The sequence below is a fragment of the Aulonocara stuartgranti genome (genome assembly GCF_965226115.1).
Source record: "Aulonocara stuartgranti genome assembly, chromosome: 12".
Classification (NCBI taxonomy): Eukaryota; Metazoa; Chordata; class Actinopteri; order Cichliformes; family Cichlidae; genus Aulonocara; species Aulonocara stuartgranti.
The window spans coordinates 18,010,606-18,032,432 of record NC_138948.1 but is presented as its reverse complement, the minus strand read 5'-3'; the positions used below and the strand labels follow the sequence as shown (position 1 = coordinate 18,032,432).

Genomic DNA, 21,827 nt, shown 5'->3' with positions numbered 1-21,827 from the left:
GAAAATGCCTTGCTGATGTCAGAGGAGAATAGAGAGAACGATCTGAGCTGATAGGAAGGCAACAGTAACTCAAATAACAATTTGTTACAACCGAGATTTACAGAAGAGCATCTCTGAATGCACGCCCTGTCAAACATTGAAGTAGATGGGCTAGAGCAAAGACCACACCAGGTGCCGCTGCTGTCAGCTAAGAACAGGAACCAGAAGCTACAGTTCACATGAACTCACCAAAAGTAGATAATAGAAGATCAGAAAAATGTTGCTTGGTCTGATGAGTCTTGATTTCTGCGTAGTGTTCAAATTTTAGTCTCAAAATTTGGTGTAAACAACATGTAAGCATGGATCCATCTTGCCTTGTATCCTCTTATGGTGGTATAATGGTGTCTATATTTTCTTGACGTGCTTTAGGTTCCTCAGTCCCAACTGAGCGTTGTTTAAATACCAAAGCCTACCTGAGTATTGTAGCTGACGACGTCCTGCACCATGTCACAAAACTCAAATAAATCACAACTGCTTTCTTCAACATGACATGGTACTCAAGCAGCCTCTACAATCACAAAATCTCAATCTAATAGAGCACCTTTGGGATGTGGTGAAACAGGAGATGTCGTGGATGTGCAGCCAACAAATCTGTAGCAGCTGCTATCATGTTAATATGGATCAAAATCTCTAAGGAAAGTTTCCAGCAATTCACTGAATCCATGTCATTCGGTATTAGGGCCCTTCTGAAGTCAAAAGTGACCCAGTACCACCATAGCGTATATAATAAAGTGTCGGGGGAGTGAATGTTGGTGTAGTCTTTGCTGAAAATGGGCTTGTTCCAGATAGATGATAGGTAGCAACTAAAGATTGCAAGGAAACTAATGAGTTTCGGTGATGGATTGTTCCAAGTATGATGGATTGTTCTGTCAAAAGGTGCTAAGAAGTCCCCACAGCAGTTATTCTATCTACCCTTGGGGAAGAAAACCAGTGGTAGAGACGGTGAGATTTAGTTTTGTTTGGATATTTGTCAAGCTGCCAGATGACTCAGTTCATTCTGTGTGTTTGATATCGTATAATACAGCAATAAAAGCATTTCGTGTCATAGTGGTAAAGCTTTATTGCTCTTTGTGTCTGATGACTTTTTATCTAGGTCACAGCCTTATATTTTATCCACCACCTTGCGTAGGACTGCTTTAAATTCATCAGGTTAATAACACGGTTATATGAAACTATTTGTAGTAATACCATGAATTTGAGAGATGCAAATCTACAAAACAAAACACTCCTGTTGGTAAAGTTGTACAGCACTTTGGTCTACCAGGTGTGTTTTTAAAATGCTATATATATAAATAAATAAATAAATAAATAAATGATGATGATAAAGTTTACACAGGAAAGCTGCCAAGTACAACTTCATTTTTCTCTCATCAGGCACTGGCAATTTTCTGAAGGTTATTTGTTTTGCTTTACCACGAAAGCCTGTTTTGAGATCACTGTTTTCCCACGGTTTCCAATCCTTACTTCACTGTTTCAGTAATGCTCTTTCCATTTGTGATGGTCATACTGGAACTATAGGTTGAACTATAGGCTGAGCACTTTCTTACAATAAGAGTATTGAGTGTAATATACAGCTTTTTACAGTATCGTGTATTTTTGCTGGGATAACTGCTGCCAAAAGTGATCATTTAATTCCCAATCTGGCTGAATGGGAGCACCTATTCCCAAACAATCACGGCCTTTTAGCAACCAAATAAAACCTTTTAGCACCACCTAGTGTTAGAAATATAATTGAAAGAACACTTCCAGTAATTACTAGCTATACTACAATATTGAAGCAATTGTTTAGGCGAAGAATTGCAAACCAAATAGCCATTTACTTTTATCGTGTATTATGAAACTGAGCATGAAGCAATGTGTTTCTCCTTCTCTCTCACACACACATGCACAAACAAACTTTAGATCTTAAAATTATTAATGAATCATAAAGTGGAAGACATTCAGTCATAATCTGGTGTTTATTTAAATCTGGACCTCATTTTCACTCTGGCACAAAAAGAACTGCATCCCCACTGACAGGTTTTCATAAACACAAACATCCAAACAGAAAGTAACAGCAGGCAGAATAGTTTGGCTCTTCAAACAACAACTGAGTACAAAAATACTCATTAAAAACAAACAAAGAAAGAAAAAGGCCTAAAAACATTAAGTGGTGATATGAAAAAGAAAAGCCATCTGCATCTACTCTAAAATCAGCAGTTACAAATAACAAAAGAAAGTAAGTGAAGTAAAAATAAAAGAAAACATTATTGGCACAGCACAATATAAAAGCAGGCTATGTGGAAAACAGAGAAATACACAAGATACAGTACATTAAAAAGAAAGAAGTACATGTCATTCAGATGATGTTGTTAACATGGAATAAATAGAATTTGAATGCAGCATATATTCTATGCCGAGAAGGATCTACTGGCATCTTTTGACATCTACATGGTAAATGAAGAGACATACAGCTGCCAGCAACTTAAAACATGAACAATTGCTTCCATAATATCTAAAAGGAATGGTAACACCTCCCTCTTGGAGCTGGTTTGTGAGTGTTTTCAAGATGTTAGACAGCAGTGTAAGAACTTCTGGGTACTTTAAAGAGAAACTGTTTCAAGTTGTATCTGTTTTTAAACAGTTTTCAGTGTCTAGAATTTAAAGTCTGATAAATAGCCACCAAAATCCTGAATTCGCTCTAAACCAACCGCATGGCCTTTTCCGAATTCAATATAATACCATCATATACTAAAACCCATCAACATACATCAATATCACACACTAAACCTTTATTTACCTCACATGCTGCCAGTAGTTAAACAAAGGTCACTGGCCAGACTGTTCATTTACAGCTCATAAAATGATAATTTTGTTTTAAGTACTTTAAAATTTGACTCCATGTCAGCGACACAGTGATAATGGAATGATGGGAGAGAGTCTGTCCGGCTCAGGATTGTAATGATAGCAAACAGCATACACAGTTTAATCATCAGTGCAGAAGAACAACACTTATAACACAATTCCAAAAGTAATTAACTTCTGGCTATTTCAACCCCATCACACATACTTAAGGGCCCTGCCTAGGCAGTCAATAACATGAATATACTGTAATGCAATGCAACATTATAGGCATAAAAGTTAAGCATGCAGGAAAATCTCCGGTTACACGGGATATATGGGTGACCTGGGCTGGCTGATGGCACTCTGGGCAAAATAAGGAGACACTAAGAGTTTATATAGTTATTGAAGTTTGCCATCATCAGGCTTAATTCTGAGATGGAGTTTAATGACAACCTAAACTCCATGGGAATTATCACACAGCGCTGGGAATCAGTTAACAAGTTCATTTTTCTATACTTGGCATAAAATTACACAAGATGAGATTTTCATGGTATAACAACCTACAAAGAAATCATGGTTTCAAGGTACAGAGTTATTAGTGTATCGGTTTGAAGAAAAAAAAACCCCAAACGACCCTTAAAAGTACAGTAACAGACTTCAAAATAAAAGTAGTTGGTGGGTGGAGCTTTTCTCCCAATAGTATATAAGCAAATACAAATTGTATGATAAAGTCCACTATATAGGGTGTTTAAAAAAAAAAGAACCATCCAATTCTAACGGCTATATTCTTTAAAGATATACATACAGGAGACAGCAGTAAATTTTAAAATGTATGGCTGAATTTAAAGTTTTACATAGAAAACCTACAATGTTCACAAGTGCTCAACATGTTACCTGTGAACACCTACGGAATTAAAGCACTTTTAAATCAGATGATTCTCTTTGATAGACCCTGTATACGCTGAAGCCAAACGGCCACTGCAACCCTGACCGGTTGATACAACACCTTTCATTTACAATGCATGTCATAGCACCCACACTATTGAGAGAAACAAAATTACAGCCCACTAATCCAGCAACTACCACTACATATACTGGTAGTTTGTGTTAATCAAAATGATTAACACAATCATGATGTTTGATGTATGAACTCATCCAACCATCAGCACCACCACCACCTCCAAAAGAAAGATCTGAACATCATTTGGGTCATTTGTTATAACAAAACTGTGATTACGGAGTTCAGATTTAATAACTTTAATTTAGAGTAAAGGATGTTGGGACATTATTAAGGAAGACATGCTATAAACATAGACAAGCAGTGCAGGGGACATTCTCTTACACCAATCCATGGTAACAAATGAGATTATGAGAGAAAACCACCTTCAGAAATATACAATTAAAAGAAAAAGAATATATCAAACCAATTAGTGAGAGCTATGGTGATGCAGACTAACAATGTACCCAAAGCATTACTTTTTAAACACAACATTTTAGTGCATGAATCAGGCAGGCTGGTTTTAAACTACCATTAAAATACTCATAGGAGAAATAATCACTTTCATATTAGTTTCAAAAGCAGGGTTAAGTAATATCCAATACAATTTTTTCCCAGCAGTATTAAAGTCACTAAAACCTTTTTAATCTGCAAGTTCAGGTCAGATCCTATTACAATTGATTAAAAATTCTTACCATAACAGATGCGTCTGTGTTGAGACAGATTACATATTTAGGACGATTAGCTACAGTTCAGATAACCAAAATAACCCCATGCTGGCATTTAAATAAAGAATAAAAGGCTAGATTTAAACTCCAGCATTTCAACAGAAAGTATTGTAAGATGCTGGAAACAAATGAGAAGTCGCATCTGAATTGTGAAGAGACCAATACATGATTTTAGCATCCTTGATATCTCATTTGAGTTCAACATGTGTTGGGTGAGTCCCTGAGATATTGCTGCCTGTCTGGTGTTGACTTTTTATACAGTGTTTTTCCATTTCACAAGGTTGCCCCTCACACATGCACACAAACACGCACACATATTCAAGTAGGTCACTGAACTGCATCTACACACATATTCAAGAAAAAGAGGTCCTGATGTCAAGCTTTTGTCACTATGAGGTGGTGATTCAACAAACTAGATCTACATTTCAACACTTTGGATGGAAAAATTGAATAAATAAATCTTGCTATGGACAACTTTCCAACAGCTGGAATATACATATTAGAAACAACAATGCCCCCCGGTACCACACACCCTACCCCCTCCTATAGCAGTAGCTTAAAAAAAGAAAAAAAAAAAAAGGGGAAAAATGTTTTTGTGGACAAGAACTGAGACTTAACCCCCAGGTCATTTACAAGGATCAAATTAAGTAAATATACGTAAAATATGCTTATTAATCAAGCACAAGCATTGACAGTGCCTAAGCAAACCTTAAAAATTTAAAATAGAGGAGTTTCGTAAAAGTAGCTGAGGTGTAGAAGTAGGCTAGCATTTAGAAAACCTCAGACATCTCCTGACAACTTCCTCAGCGATGTAAAAAAACCTTCCAAAACATCAACAAAAAAAAAAAATCAAAGGAAAAAAAAAAGTTGTTTGGTTTTGTGCAAGCTCCAATTCAACAGTTTCTCTTGTTACCCAAATCAATTCAAGCCATTAAAATACTGTTTTCATTTGTACTTTTGTCCCCAACTGACAATAGAGTTGTAAATACCCAGTAGTTTTGTTGCTGTAGATGTGTGTAGGAGACAGTATTCTCTTATCAAATACATCAGTTTTTCCCCTGGACCCACCCCCCAAACTCATCTTTGCTTCAACCTAAAATGTGCCTACTGGTCTCCGGTGCGTTCAATGGTGTCTATTACACGACTCAGCCTGATATTGAGCAGCCTGATCTGAGTGTCCAGGTGGTCGATTTTCTCTTCCAGTGAACCCGCCCCACCACCACGGCGCCAGTATGCTCCCACAGGGCCTGTCATGAAGTACACAGCCATGATGAAGCACAACGGGAGCACTGCGCGCTCAGGGTCACCCTCAAACTTCTGCAGGATGTAGAGGCAGGATAGGGCGAAGAGAGTGACGCGGGCTAGCCAGAAGAAGCGTCCAAACACAGCGTGCAGCAGGTAAAAGAAACCCCCCAGGAACATAGACAGGAACCAGTAGGCCAAGAGCACAGCGGCGACTAGGAGCAGGGCACGTGCTGGGGAGTTGGTGAGAGATGTGGGGCTGAAGTAATGGCTGAGGTTTGAAGCTACACGTGTACAGGGAGAAAGGGAGAGACACGAGAGAAAGTTAAAATTGTTAACTGTTTCCAGAAGCATGTATAATTTCAGATGCGATCTAGGAAGATGAATTTTAAACATACAGTGCTGTTGAAAAGTATTTATGATCTTTGTCACACTCACATGTTTCATCAGCAACTTTGTTTCTCATCTGTAATTGAGTTTCTTTAGATCATGATGATGTGTTGCTTTTTGAGCTCCTTTAGCAAATTTCACTTAGCCAGACAGTTTCTATTCAAGCGATTTCTTCACTCAACACATCTGGCAATATTTAGGCACAATTACTTTTACACACAGGGCCAGGCGGGTTTGGATAGCTTTTTCCTCTTAATAAATAAAATGAAATAATTTAAAGAACTGCATTTTTTAGTTACTCTGGTTGATATTAATATTGTCTAATATTAAATTTAGTTTGAAACATGCAAGTGTGGCAAGTATGCAATAAACTAAGGGATCTGGAAGGGGACAAATATTTTTTCATGGGACTGTACGTCTTGGCATTTTTAATTTTTTTTACCTGCCTTCATCATTCGGACATTCCTAACAGACATGTCCTAAGCAGCAATTTGTAGACTTACAGTCAATGCCCATCACATCCAGCAGATCCGACCAGATCTTCCAGATGGTGTCCAGGAAAGAGTCCACTCCATGGACAAACCTCTCCGTTGCTTTGGAGAAAACCTATGAGAAAATAAACAACCAATAGCAAAAGCAGGGTGAAAAATAACATCCATGTACTGAGTGCATCATCGTCTCCTATGAATTATGGCAGTCTGTTGGTCAGACTACAATGTGCATTTCCCAACTATTAAATAAAGCAATGCTTTGGTGGCTTTTCAGTCCATAACCTATATTATGAATGATGTTGTGCTCATAGGGACTCTATGCAAAGTATGCAAAGAACTGCATTAAAACCAGGAAGGGCAGTTATGGGTGTGTTACAACTTTTGATCTGGCAGTGACCCAACACCATGGTCTCTGCAGCTATAAATCAAACCCCTGTTTACCAACTCTCCAACTATCTTATCTTATCTTATCTTATACAGGATTATCATTACAGCAGCAGGTGCTTTTATTACACCGTGAAAGCAGTGTTTTCATAAGAACCCTTTGGCTGCCCGCTTTAGTAGCTCTTTTTCACAGCACACGTAAACATTGCTGGAAAAGTCACAGATGCAATGAAGCATTTACAGCTGTATTTAAGTAGTCACAAAGGCTGATGTAAGTATCAGAGACAGTGGTTTAACATCCACACATCACTATCTTACGCCATAACTTTAATCAGGCACTCATTATTTGCATGTTCATCAGGTAAGCAGATGCACACTAAGACATGAAGCTCCGTGTTACACTGTTAAGTCTACAGGAAAAACTACTCAACTCAACATATCTGACTTAATTACGCTTTGGCGGCTTAATGCAGGAAATAACATCACATTTCAAAATGCAGGAAATGCCGCAGGGCCAATGAGATCACTTGAGCAGGCCCCACTAGTTCCTTAATAAGAGCAGATTTCTAATACATAAAGAAACATAAAGGCGGTTATGTTGTGAATCAATGAAGCTATACTTATTTTATTTAAATTTAGATTCTCTCATTCGTGGCTTGATTTGGCTTCACACACAAATAAGAATGCAAGAACACGAAGCACGTTTTTGTTTTTACTACGATTTTATACCCAGGCTTTTTCTACCGACTTAAACAGAAAAAGGGGGCGATAAAGGCTTTTTTCCCCCCAAAATGGCATCCGTGGAATTATTAACCAGGCCTTTTCCTGTTCGCCATGCTTGGACCACAAACCGTAATGGCAGCTACGATGAGGCTCATGAACAAAGCCAGCCGCCGACTTAGCATGATATGGGCCTAACTGACCTTGTATAACCCTCTAATGTTGTCCTCTCCGAAGACGCTGCTCAGAGTCTGATAGATGCCGTTAGCTGCCCGTCGGAAGCTGTTCTGGTTGCTGGTCCTGCTCCTGCCCGCTTCGGCTTTGCCCAGCAAAGACGCGGAAAGCACCAAGAAAAACACGAAAAACCTGATTCTTTCCATGGCCCCAAGTGCCGAGAGTGTCAAAAGTAAATGTGTATCAAAAATTTTCACTTAAACGAGGAATAAAACGGGTAATTAGCTGCCGAAAGCGACACCTTGCCGGGCGATGACCGACGGTGGAAATAACTTGTGGCGCTTTCACGGACGCTTTGTAAAATTCTCGATCTTCGCCTTTACCGACTTGCCATTTGGGAGACTTTAGTAAAAGATTACCTGCAGAGTTGATTAATACATTTAACACCCTTTAACACGGCTTTATTTTCTCAGATAGAGAACAAATATATGAACTACAGTCCACTAAAAGAATAAAGAAATCGTTTTTAGTGGGAATTAGTGCTTTTCTAGATTTATTTGCAAATAATTGCATTAAATCTACAATCTACTTTCTATATATCTAAATATACAAAAAATTCTATATAGAAACACTATAACTATTCAGTGATATACTACTGAATGCATTTTAATCCCTTTTAGTCTCTTACGGCTGGGTATTGTGTTTTCCGTTTTCATGAGAAGCAGCATTGCCTTCACGTGAATTTAAAACAGGTTAGACTCATCTGAGGCAACCTGCTGCCCTCTGGTGGATATATTCCCCATCTCCATCGTACCCCTTATTTCTATCAGCCCTTCCCCAACGTAAATGTACTATAATTTGTATGTGTAACCATTATTAAGCTGAACCCAAACTGTTAAAATGACTGCTAAATAGCAGCCCATCGTTGTTACGTGTTTAGTCAGTTATCTACGATGTACATCTCTGTCGTGATTTGTCCAGTTTCCTTCTCCCATCACAGATACTGCATGCTTTGTATTTTTCAGTTTAAAAAAACGCTCTGCTTTCTGGTGTTTATGAGAAAGGAAATGTTAACAGCTGCTTATTAAACCACAGCCAGAAAACGAAAGCATTTATTACATCAAGTTCTTCTAAGTTACAAAGTGTTATTAGAAGTACTCTCAGAGTTTGGGTAATGGCACAGTTTTCCAGTCAGCAACATGAATAATATAAATGCAAGGAGTCCCAGGTGTGAAACTGTAATATGAGTCTTAAGAAAATATGAATACATGATGGGTTAATAAATAAATACAGTTGCTTTTAGGATATCACTATTGCAATTATGATAATTCAGACTCACCATCTGAGTTGTCAGAGATGGTCTTTGAGAATATATCTTTAAGATATCATATGTGCTGTGTAACGTTAATGAGATTTGTCCAGTCAAAGACACACTCCACTAACTAAGAGACGTGAAGGGAAATTCAAGTATATGCAGTTCAGTGCCCCCCTCAGAGAGCTACTTGTTACTTGCATAGCTTTCCCCTGAGTTCTCATTATCCAAACCTTAACTACATTGTGGGACAGGAAGAAGTGGGTCAAGAATGAACTGAGACTGGTCAAAAATGTAAATCAGTAGTACTACTACTAGTGTAGTGGTGGTGGGTGGGATGGGGTGAGGCTCTGTCACATTTAACCACTAGATGGTAGGATGGGACTATGGCTTCAATATAGAGGCTAATGCTCTAATTAAAAACAAAACAAGAAGCCCCCTCCATGAATAAAAAATGCCAGAAAAGGCCAATAATGTAACATAAGCAGTACTACAAGAGTTACAAAAAAAATGTACAGGTGATACAGGTAATAAATGCTGATACGTCTCTTCAAAGTCCTTCCAAAAGCAAGTCTCACTCTTATTTCAGTAGTTTTTTGAAATTTGCTTGAAGTTCAATCCCCTCCCTCCCATAGAGACACCACTGAATCAGGTAAAAGCTAAACGGTTTGTCGACTTGACCCTTACAAGCTTTCAAAGAGTTTTTTTTATTCCAGACGTTGTGGGCTAATTATACCAGTCCTTCGAGCAGGAAGTCTCGCCACTCCGCAGCTATCTTGAAATGTCTCTGGGGACTTATTTGGAAGTAATAGTCTACCTAAATTAAATTTAAATTCACTGCTGCCTGGAATCCAAAACTACAAGCATAGAAGCACTAGTCAAATCTGATACATTTGTTCTCCATTACATATATATATACTAAGTATTAGGCTACAGGGCAGTGATTTTTAACTAAAAGCAATCACGACTTAGACTTTCCTCAAGTCAAAAGCACGTTTCTTAGTTTACTCTCACAGGTTGTCTTTATGTTCCGAAGATATGCTTCGTCCAGTAGGAGAGCAGAGAGAACAGCTATGTTGCTACACTGGGTCGGTAAACGAGCTAACTACGAGCAGCGGAACGAGCTGGACTTAAATACAACAGGTGAGCGAATAATGGTGCACAGGTGCTGCAGCGGGAGCTTGGAAAAGCCACGCCCACTCCGGGAGGAGGCGAGCAAAATTAATGCTCACTAGCACAACCACGCACGAGGGAGAGAAAGAAAAATAGAACAGCAGGAGGAGAAGAGAAACTCAGGTGTTCCACTTAGAGAGCAGTTGGTACTATGACAGATATAAATATGTAGGAGCTTGTATTCTTCTTCTGAATTCTCCCATGAACTTCAGTTCTCAGAGTGCCACGTCTCTCACTCGCCTGTCTTGTCTCTGTGGTCCTTCTGCTTACTTCTCCTCCTCCGTGTGTGTTCGGTCTGCAGTTGCCATGTAACAATATGTGGTAACCAAGCAACTATGCAGGCGAAGTAACCAGCGCAGTCCTGACAAAGGGGAGCACAGGGCAGGCATTTTTTAACCTTGGTGCAGCATAATTTAATGAAAGTACAGCTACACCCTATCACAGAATAAAGAAGGAGTATTTATTGTGTAATTACATTTTAGCGAGACTACCACTCTGTGAGTTAAACATGTACGGACGGGCTCCAAGAGTGACTTTCATGACAGCAGGGGGTGCATCGTCTGCTGTTGGTCCCGGATCATACAATGTGAGCCAGTCCAGTTACAAGATATCAGGTACTTACAAGGAAAAATATCTGTCCTCCCAAAATCATTTTTTTTCTTCTTCAGAAAACTGTAAAACTTTAAGTTAACTTAAATTAAATTTAGCTAGCTTGCAAAGAAAGAACGTCGAATATTTAGGCTTACAGATTTGAATCTGCTTATACACTTTCAATTGATAAAAGTTAAATTAATATGTCTTGGAAGTATAACAAAATATGTAAGCAAAAAACCTTCCTGCTGCTTTGTTGTTTCACAGTTACATAAGTGTATTAGAAAATAAAGCGTCCTGCAAGCTTGCAGTCATTTGTATACCTTACCTTGGGAAAATTTTCACTGTTGCAGATGGCTATGCACCATTCCTTTCCTTGAGTGCCAGGCAATCAATATTCTCCAAAGACAGTGAGAGTTTATTAGGACCTGGACACTATGACTGCTCACCTGTCAAGGTGAGTGATCCATTTAATTTACAAAAGCTAAATGACGATGTTGCTTGTCCATGGTTTAAAACAAATATTTTAAGAAATATATTTTTTGATACCAGCCTTATTCTCTCTTTGCTTGGCTTTCTGTTGAACCCTTGTCTCTTCAGTTAAATGTCCATGGTGGCAGCAGTCTTCAGAACCGCTCCAAGCGTTTTGAGGATGTGGTGTCAGAGGTTCCAGGCCCTGGGGCCTACAATGTGTCGCCTGCCTCAAAAAAGGCACACAGGGCTGTGACAGCTAATGTAGGACACCCTGGAAGGCCTGGCAACAAAGTGGTAAGCATATGGGTGAAGATAGGAGGGCATAGTACATGAGTAGTACTGACACTTGCTACTTTTATTGTATTATGTCATACATCTGTTCTTCTGAAATACTCAGTTATCATAGATGGCAATGGCTTTATAATGCTGAATATGCCCACATATCCACTTTAGTGCTGTTATTTCTTGGCCTTTCAAACTTTTTTAACTCTTTGTGTTTGGTGTACATTTTGGGCAAAATCCCATTGGCAGGCGTAATACCCATTTTAATACTGCTATTCTTAGAATAAAGCAAGTAGAAGAGACTTGCACAATCAAAAGCTGGTACAGAAGACTCTTCATCCTGTTTGTGCTGGTTTGAGTGTTGAGTGCACTTGCAAACTCGCATTCTATATCATATATGAACTATGGAATAATGGTAATGAATGACACAGTATCTTGTTTATCCCTTTTGTAATTTTTTCAAGAATATATGCAAAAATCAGCTATAAGTAAGTGCTTTACAAGCTGTTATCTGTGGATATTAGTGGATACCTAACTTGGTGCGTTTGAAACTTGCTCCTCCAGAGCTGAATGCGAGCGTCTTAGTAGGCATTATTTTTTTATGCTAGTTGTAATTAACCAAGAAGCAAGAATGTACATTTACATTACTCTCAGATCCCAGAAAGTCAGTAGAAAAACTTCCTGGCATTTTTTTCATTCGATTTCTTTTTTTATGTTCCCTCAGTATCTCTGGTTTCTATTGCACTGGTGCAGTTCTACTTTTTACTTCTTTTTCTCTTCATCGTGCCCTCACTATCTTTTGCTGATCTTCTGTCCCTCATTTATGGTTCTCCCTCTCGCTCTGTCCCTCTCTCAGTCTCGTCTTTTATTGGCCCCAGGCACTGCTCAGCTGCTTTGTAAGCCAGGGCATTTTTTTCCAACAGAAACCCTGACTTTTTGCTTTACTCTTTCTGCTTTTCTCCTGCCTTTTTTTTCTCTTTGCATTGGCTGCAGGCTAAAGGTCTCCGGCTAGCTCTTCAGTCAGACATTCCATCCATTCCCTCCCCGAGCCAGGCCTATGGCTATGAAGAGGATGCCCGGGGTGTCCTCCGTAAGCAACAGCCCCCTCCTAAGGACACAACCATGGGGCCAGCCTACTACAGTCCGCTGCTGGTAAGGACAAATACACACAGACAATTTCGAAGTCCTGTTGGAGTTTGAACATTCATCCATCAGAAAAGGTGAAACCCTCATTTGTGAATGCATGCGTGCTTTCATTAATCAGTACGAGTATGTGTCTGAGTGTACTTTCTCTTCCATGAGGCAACATCCATTAGTGTTAGGTAGATCTAATGCACCGCTGAACCCCCACCCCACCTCATTCACTTGGCCCAAAAACCATTTCCATAGCTAATGAATGCAGCTCCACTTTAAAAAAGCCACAGTGCACCAATGCTCATCCATTTTACATGCCAACAAAGAGAGCCATTAGTAATTATTCTTCAAGCTATATTACTGTATTCACTTAAAATAATGCACACGCCTGCTGGTCTGGCTCTCAATTAAGTAATTTTTCATCTGTTAATGACCTGAGGAAGTCAACAGCGTCCTTGAGTGTTGGCCGAGGTTGTGTCAACACACCGGCGCAGGCACAGAGGCGTGCTGTGATTTAGGGCTATCAGCAGTGCATCCATCCATGGCTCTTTTTCTTTTTTTTTTCTCCTTTGACTCAGCTTCTGTTGCTCTCCCTTTGAAGGTTCGACCTCGGTATCTGTCTGTCTCCTTCCCTCTGTTCATCCGTCTGACACACTTATTTCTTTAAACTCAAACACTTCCCCCACCCCGTGCTCTGACTGAGTTCAAAAGTGTGCAGAGGAAGAATTAAGTGGTTGTCTGAGGACATAACTTCAAAGTGCCTGGGACAATCTCTGAATGATAAGACATTAGAAAGACATCAGAAGAACAAAACTTTTTTTTTTTTATCTTTGTGTTATTGAGAAGCACAAAAACATGTTTAATCACTTTTATTTACAGATATGATTGGACTCTGTATTTACGAAACAACATCAACTGACTTCTGTGTATTAAATTGGCCAAATCAACATAGTACACAGGATCAGAGTCAGACTGCTAAGCTGTATAATACAGATTCCTCACTGATATATTGGTTAAAGTACATACGATGGTTCATATGTTAAATCCATGAATAATGCAGTAAGAACCACTTAATATTTTGTTAGTTCACAGTATTGTGCAGTATTAAATTTAGCGAATTAACGGCCATCCAGATGGTGATGTGGAATGCAGACTCTGCAGACCCCAAAATCTGTTGTACAATATCTGCTTTGTTTCTTCAGCTTTCAGCTGTGCACAGTATCGTCACCATGTCAAGTTATGCTCTGTGAACACTTATTGATGATAGCCAGGACACGTGATGACAAATTACTGGGCAAAAGTCGTGTTATGAACCAGGGATGTCAGATTTATTTTACTTGACAGCCCAACTGATCTCTAGTGAGACAGATGAGTAAAAGAGGTAAAGCCATTACATAAGAACCTATAAAAATACATTTTATATCTTTTATGTTATTTTCTAAAAACATATGAAAACATTATTTTTCATGGTGTTATATCACCATTATTTCACAAAGCAGAAAAATAAGTGCGCATTCAACATAATGGCTCAGCTTTTCTAGTCAGTCAATCTAAGCAATATATCAGCACGGTTCTCTGATTTAACCAGGAAACATGCTTCAGTGTGCTATGGCAGACCATTGTTAATGTCTTTACCAGTTAGACCCTATAGCTGACAATGACTAAGACTAAGAGTTTTGATCATAACTCTCATGGTGTAAATTATTATTAAGGATTTGCAACGCAATCCTTTGTGGTGCAAAATACACCAAAAAGATTAAAAAAAATCAGACCCTTCTGTTGATTTCACACTTTGAAACGTCTTTATTTATGTTGTTCTTTTTAATATGTCAGATATTTGTATCACTTGTCAGACCTCTTATTTTATTTTATACCAGCAGGCTTTTTTAATTTATTATTTTAAAAAAAAAATAAAGCCTTTGAGAATGATAGTTTGTCCATAATACACCATACAATCACGGCCCTAACATAATGCATTAGTCATTTTACACATAATCAGCATTTGGCACATTGTGGATAAGTTTATGTAACACACAATTAGGAGTTTCAATGTATTGAACCTGCCACAAAAACAGCCCTACCAGCCCTTTTTTCTAGTCCACTTTTTCAAATTTTTATATAAATAATACATATTTTGCCTTTCCATTTCATCATATCTGAATGCACATCTTTATGCCCTCTATTTGCAATGTTGTTTTTGCTTTTAAAAGCTTTCCTTGACATAAATAGGCAATTTGTGACTCTGAGTTCAGTGCCGGCTGCAAAATCATCATAGTTTGTGTCTGTAAGCAGTAGAGAAGTGTTGCTTTTTTTGAACATCCTTGTTTCTTATCTCCCTTCCTTGAAACCTGATTGTGGGATCATAGGGAGCCTAACCTTAGATCTTGTCCTCCAGTCACTGTTAAAGTTGAAATAAGGAGACAGGCACCACACAGAGTTTGAAACTTTTTAAGACTGCCTGGCAGTACCTCCATAACCTGCCTCACAGACAGTTGGGTCAAGGAAGAAGTTAAAAGAGAAATGAAAAAAGGTTTGCAGCTTTGATTTTTTTTTAATCTAGCAAACATTTTTTGTGTGTTTTTTCTGTATTCAGTTTTGAGCTGCAAGCAGCAGACTTATGCCATTGTCAGAAACATGAATTATTTGAATTGAAGACCAAACTGAGAAGAAGGCTACTTATATGAATCACATATTATGAACAGAATGCTGTAAAGCATTTAATCTTTCTTATATTTAGTAGAGCTACAGTCCATCCATTGGGTATTGTGTCAGGAAAGGCACTGGGTAAAAAAATCAGCTTAATCATATTAATCAGCTGCTCTGTTATGGCAACTCCTTGTGAATGAGGCAGCAGCAGATAATTGTTTGAATTTGAGATTGATGATACTGTAACCAATACATTATCACCAATCTAAACAGGAAAATAGATGCATAGTTTTTAGATTAATAATATATATACATGTATTTATTAATATGTAATATAATATCAGGGCAAAGGATAAGCGGAAGCGAATGGATGGATAATATCAGGGCTTATTGGCATGTGTGTGCATATATAGGACACAAAAAAGCATTTGAATATCTTAATATCGGTCATGAACCTTCACCATTTAAACAAATAACATCATTCTTTCCTCCGCCCTACTCCCTTCTCATTCTCAGTTAGAAGACACTCACTGCTGGTACAAGAGTGCCAACAATAATTTAGCTATTAGTTGCATTAATTTTTATTTATTTAGGTTTTTGTTTTATTTTTTTTAGCTCATTTACAGAATGTCATATCAATCAGAGAAAGAATCCAATATCGAGTGGCTGTGTGAGGTGTTAATCGTGTCAGTGTTGGTGTGAAGGGGACTGCTTTCATACTAGTTTCAAATACAGATGTTGTTGTGCAACCATTGTTGTTTTCAAAGTGTAATCTTCCCTCTGTGGCTCTTATGCAAACCTATTTCCACTGCTGAAATTTATTTGGTTTTTTTTGCCATCTGTAAGTTAAAATTGGGTTGCTTTGTCAGCTTTGAGTTATTTATTCTGCATATTGATTAGCAAGTCTCAGACTGGGTAAATGCAGGTAAAAATGCAGGGAGAGAGAGAGGGAAAGGGAAGGCTGTTTTTGAGAAAAATTCACAAATGTTACCTCAAATACTGCAGACTAGTACCCACTAGAGAAGTCTTTCTTAATTTTTAAGCTGTAAAATGGAAGTGCAATCTATAAAATATAGAGGATCTACACCTGGCATAATTATATTTCCTTCAGTCTTCAAGAATATGGGCTGGAAGACAAATATTCTTCTCTTCTCTTCTCTTCTCTTCTCTTCTCTTCTCTTCTCTTCTCTTCTCTCATTTCCAGGAGATGAGTTCTACACAGAAATATAAAGGGGTCCACTTTGGCAACATGACAGGGAGGAGATCTGAGGAGAAGGTGGATGTGGGACCAGCTCCAGGACAATATGACCCCGAACTGTGAGTATCACATCATTGCTAGAAACAGTCCCATGGACAGCTAATTAACAATCCAGGCATGTAACTTCACATGCCTGGTTTTCTGTAAGTTTTCTGTAGGAACTCCTTAAGTTTGCAGTACCTATGGAGAGCCTTGCCAAACAACCATGTAGCATCATGTGCAGTTCTGAAATATTGATATTTAAATTGATTTGATGGCTAACCACCGGTGCATGGATTTGGAATTTATTTTCACAAATTCACATCTTGAAGCAAGGAGCTGAGAGGGTGGTTAGATAACACTCTACCCTGCATGGGATCTCAGATGTTCACTGCTCTTGAACTCTTACCAAGATGTGCGCTGAATAGAGAGGCTGCTCTTCCAAAGTGAAATATTACTTTGATCCTATAGCTGGAGCATTACAGTTGACATTTTTCAAATACCATTTCTATTGATGGCCACAGAGGATGGCGCTTACTAAGCACTTCTACATGGGTGGGCACACACTCAGCTCAGCTATTCATAAAGGAATTGACTTAGAAGAAAAAGAAGAAGCCCTTATTTGTCACGTTTCCTTTGCAGCACAGTGTAATTCTTTTGACTGTGCATCACCGTTGTTAGACAGCTGGTGTCAGCGATGATATGGTACATCTTTATCAGAAAGGGTTAGCAGCCTTGCTAAAGGGTTCAGCAGGTTAATTTTAGTGGTGGCTGGGGCTGAAACTCTGACCTTCTGATCAAACAGAACCCAAACCATTCGAGCATCATTGTCCCTTGGCAGCAGAAGTAATAAAAAGGAAGGTGGTTTACTGGTGCAGGTAGACATTAAAACATCCACACAGCCATGTCTGTGGCACACATGTGACTACTGGAAATGTTTAAAAATAACAGTATATTCAGTCTTTGCTCCTGTTACAGTTATTACAGGCATTTCATCCTTATGAGCTCCTTTACTCTGGATTATAACTTTCCACTCTTCTCCCCTGCTTCCCACTTTCTTTGCTTTGCTGTTCTCTTTCTATTTGTTTTTCCACTCCACATTTGTCTTTGCCACTCAGTCAGTATATTTTTTCCCCAATTCTCATTTTTTCTGTTCTATTTTGTATGCTTTTGAACACCTCCCCCTTTGTATATATTATACTTGTTTGCCTATGTTTTCTATTTTGAAAGACATTGTCATTGCCTCTTTTTCCTGTAGAGTCCCAGAAACACAGTACGAGAATGTGAACCTTCAAAAGGATCAGAGAGGTAGAGTTGAGCTTGCCATCCCTCGCTACCATGAACTTGTGTCCATGCAGGCAGAAAAGAAGGTGGGTTGGCATGACTTTGTATCCCTTTGATTCCATATATAAAGGTTTAAATCAATGATAAAAAAAAAGCTTTAGAGGGCATGAATCAAGGTTAAACTCTGAGCTCACAATCTGTATGGGAACGGCTGATGCAGCCAAGGTGGCATTGATCACTACAGTAAATACAAGCCATATAATTTTTCTAATAAATGCATTAAAATGCTCACAAACACTGCCAACACAGTCAAGAGGTCTAGTTCAATGACTGGAATCAGCTGAGGTGACACCTAGCAAACACACAGCTCCCTCTGGTTGGCACCCATATGTCACATAGAGTGCTGATGCACATGATCTTGATTACTTTTATTTCTTAGTTCAGTTTAAACCTGTTTGTTATTAAAAAAGAAAGTGGGAATAAAGAGAAAAATTAGCCATAGAATCCAAAACAGTTTTTTGCATCAAGCAAGTAAAGTTTTAAACTGAGCATCTGGGGATTGACTTGATTTTGGAGCCAACTTTAAGTGACAGGAGATTCACATTCTAAGTAACCCAAATGATTATTCTAAAGAGTGGCCATTCTGGTCACAAGTGCTAATTAAAATGTCAGCAAAATCCAGCACCTTCCAGTGCTATCACGCTGTTAGCCTAGTGGTGAACGCAGTAGCAGACATCAAGCAGACACAGAACATTTACTGAGTCACGTCTCTATTTACTTGGTTAACGTCAGTGCGATATTCACTCTCCTTTCATCTTTGTTTTTGGTCTTTACAGGTTTTTTGTAAAGACATCAGCTAAACTGACTCTTTAGCTGATGACTACTCCACTATGTTCACGAACTGGTCCCTCAGTCTTTTAGTTTTTGGACATGTATCTGTCAGTTAGTTTATAGGATCATTTTGGCTAAGAGAAGTTTCTTGTTGCTGCCACAAAATGACTGATCAAAGTAAAGCTGAAAAATAAAGCTGTGGCTTGTGAAAACAGTGGGCAAAACACTAACACACAAATGCTCTACAGAGCTGACAGCAACTAACTTATGCAGTATCATGAACAAGTATTTCTCCCCTTCCACATCCAGTTCCACTTACATGTTACCTGGCCCTGTGTGAAAAAGTAATTGCCCCTAAACCTAATAACTGGTTGTGCCACCTTTGCTAGCAAGAACTGCAATCAAGCATTTGCAGCAACTGACAGTGATTTATTTCTCATCACTTTTGGAGGGCATGTTTAAAGTCATGCCAAATCATCTCAAATTTGAATTTAAGTCCAGACTTTTTTTTTTTTTTTTGGTTTATTGTCCAGTTGCATCTATCTATCTCAAGTGCTCTTGAGCTTCAAGGTAGAAACTGATGACTGGACATTTGATTTCAGGATTTTCTTGTAGAGAGCAGAACAGCTCCATCAACTATGGCAAGTCGTCCTGAAGCAGCAAAGCAGTCCTAGACCATGATGCAACCACCATCATGTTTGTCTGTTGGTACGATGTTCTTTTTGTGAAATGTTGCATTAGTTTTACACCAGATTTAACAGGACTCAGACCTTCCAGAGAGTTTGGCTTTTGTCTCATCAGTCCACAGAATATTTTCCCAATAGTCTCTGCAATCATCAGGATGTTTTTTGGCAAATGTGAGACGAAGCTTTGTGTTGTTTTTGGTCAGCAGTGGTGTTCTCCTTGGTTTAAAGTTTTCTCCATTTGTAGTTAGTTTTTCACATGGGGCGAGGTAGGTTTTTCACAGCACTGTAGTTATTTGAGCTATTGCTGTATGAATTATTAGCCAACATAGTACAATACAGCACAAGAATAATGTTGAATTATGCTTTTGTAAAACAAAGACTTGAATGTGTCCATTCAATTATTAAATAATCTTGCTCAGTTATGCTCAATAATAGACATTGAAGTCACTGGCTTAATTTTATTTGTGTTACTTATATATTTTATGATATTTTCTCATATTTGTTTCAGTAGTCTTACTCTAAAATCAGAAAAAATAACAAGACAGCAGAACCTGCTATTTTTAAGGCACTAACCAACCTTGGAACTAAAAAGACTGAGGAAAAACAAGCTTGAGCACACAAAGTGAGCTGTGCTACAAGCTGAGGCAGGAAACTTACTAACAGCACTGTCACACTGTGTCTTTTTTTCTCCCTGAGAATGCTGCATGCTGACCACAAATAAATCTAATCACACTTAATTATAAAAATGATCTCTGTGTTATGGTCCTTTTGTAAGTACCATTTAATGTAAAGCCATCATAATCACATTATGATTGAAAAATGAGCACTGCCTCTGACCCCGCCTAATGAGTCCTCTAACCTTCTGTTTGAGCATGTCATGTTATTATTTAATTACACTAAAATACAATGTATATGGTAGTACCTTTCAACAACAGGCCTTTGATTAACAGGTAACTAACGTGTGATTTTTACATGGAGAACCGGGTAAATATGTTGGATTCCTAATGGATTTTTCTAAGCTGAAAGACAGTTCACTAGTTCATCTCATAGGGGGCAGTAAAACATAAGCTTTTACTACAGACTAATATATTGGAAGTGGATGAGTAGAGGGTAGTTATTCACCTGCATATGAACTTGACTGTGCTGGCAGAGTAATGCTCTGTGATGCCTTATTTTACCGATCGGTGGGTTAGAGAGGGCGAGGTGAAGGCTGGAGTTCATGAAAAAAGGTAAATGCACCGTTTAGGTTTTTTTTGTTGTCATTTATGCTTTTCCCATTACTTGTTTTTCTTTTGTCTCTCACAGCCTCTTATTGCTGTTTTACTTCTCTTCACTTTTCTTTATCTATATTTAACCGTTAAACAGTTTGTTTAAACACGTACCTTCAATTTACCTGAAATTTCTCACTGACTTTACTGTCTGTGTATTTTTTGTGTGTTCTATATGTTGTATTTGGACCCCCAACCATGTTGGTTGCACCTCCATCCGTCATCATTAGTATCTCACATGTCAACCCATATGTACTCCCACACATACATACACTGACCAGATGGGTCATTTCCCACAGTGGGGACACTCAGGACAAACACCTTTACTTCCTGGAGATCAGCAGACAGTCTGCCTCTAATGGCTCGGGGCTGCTGGTGTCCTATAGACTTTAAGAGTCTGTGTGCAGGATTTACCCATTAAATAGACATTCTGACATAGCTAGGGCAATATCTGAGCAAACCACTTTAAGATACCATTACAGTGTGCATCCCTGCAAACACAAGAAAAACAGATAAAGTTGTACCCGTGCAGTGTCTGATATAACCCTGGATATACAAATTACACTGTCAGTTCACCTTTAAAATGCTGTGAATATCATGTTAATGTTATCACGGGTGGTGATATTATGTTTGCAGCATGTGATATATTTAGAAACAGGGAAGCAGCACAGCTCCCAGGGGGGAAGAAGGAAGAATTCTTGGCAGGAAGTTTAACTTACAGGATTACCTACCTCTAAAACTGTAAATTGAGCCTATTGGGCATGCAATATATTCATTTAAATGCGTTTTAATTATAATATGTGTGTTGGGACAGAAAGGCATTGTTATCTTTGTAAAAAAAATTAAGAATGTCTATATACTGTATGGTTTGATTTAAAACTGTATCAACAAAGACATTATACAAAAGCTTAAAGTTCTGTT

The 21,827-nt window shown here is 38.5% G+C and overlaps 2 protein-coding genes across 8 annotated transcripts in view; one reads left to right on the top strand and one right to left on the bottom strand.

The window, feature by feature from the left end:
• Positions 1 to 1,978: 1,978 nt before the first annotated feature.
• On the bottom strand, positions 1,979 to 8,333 carry bri3bp (bri3 binding protein). Its single transcript, XM_082553253.1, has 3 exons — positions 8,018 to 8,333; positions 6,723 to 6,825; positions 1,979 to 6,113 (listed from the first exon to the last, which is right to left on the bottom strand). The coding sequence occupies exons 1-3, from the start codon at positions 8,192 to 8,194 to the stop codon at positions 5,692 to 5,694; spliced, it is 702 nt and encodes a 233-aa protein (XP_082409379.1). The 5' UTR covers positions 8,195 to 8,333; the 3' UTR covers positions 1,979 to 5,691.
• Positions 8,334 to 10,127: 1,794 nt separating this feature from the next.
• stpg2 (sperm-tail PG-rich repeat containing 2) overlaps positions 10,128 to 21,827 on the top strand; it is a 65,046-nt gene continuing 53,346 nt past the window's right edge. Inside the window, exons 1-7 of one of the 7 annotated variants that reach the window (XM_082554825.1) lie at positions 10,128 to 10,443; positions 10,775 to 11,087; positions 11,418 to 11,521; positions 11,665 to 11,832; positions 12,814 to 12,972; positions 16,805 to 16,917; positions 18,096 to 18,207. In XM_082554825.1, the coding sequence (XP_082410951.1) occupies positions 10,982 to 11,087; positions 11,418 to 11,521; positions 11,665 to 11,832; positions 12,814 to 12,972; positions 16,805 to 16,917; positions 18,096 to 18,207 (762 nt within the window). In that variant the 5' untranslated portion in view covers positions 10,128 to 10,443; positions 10,775 to 10,981. Of the gene's footprint in view, positions 10,444 to 10,473; positions 11,088 to 11,417; positions 11,522 to 11,664; positions 11,833 to 12,813; positions 12,973 to 16,804; positions 16,918 to 18,095; positions 18,208 to 21,827 lie in introns of those variants that run through there. The other 6 variants (XM_082554827.1, XM_082554826.1, XM_082554823.1 and 3 more) reach the window with 6 other exon arrangements.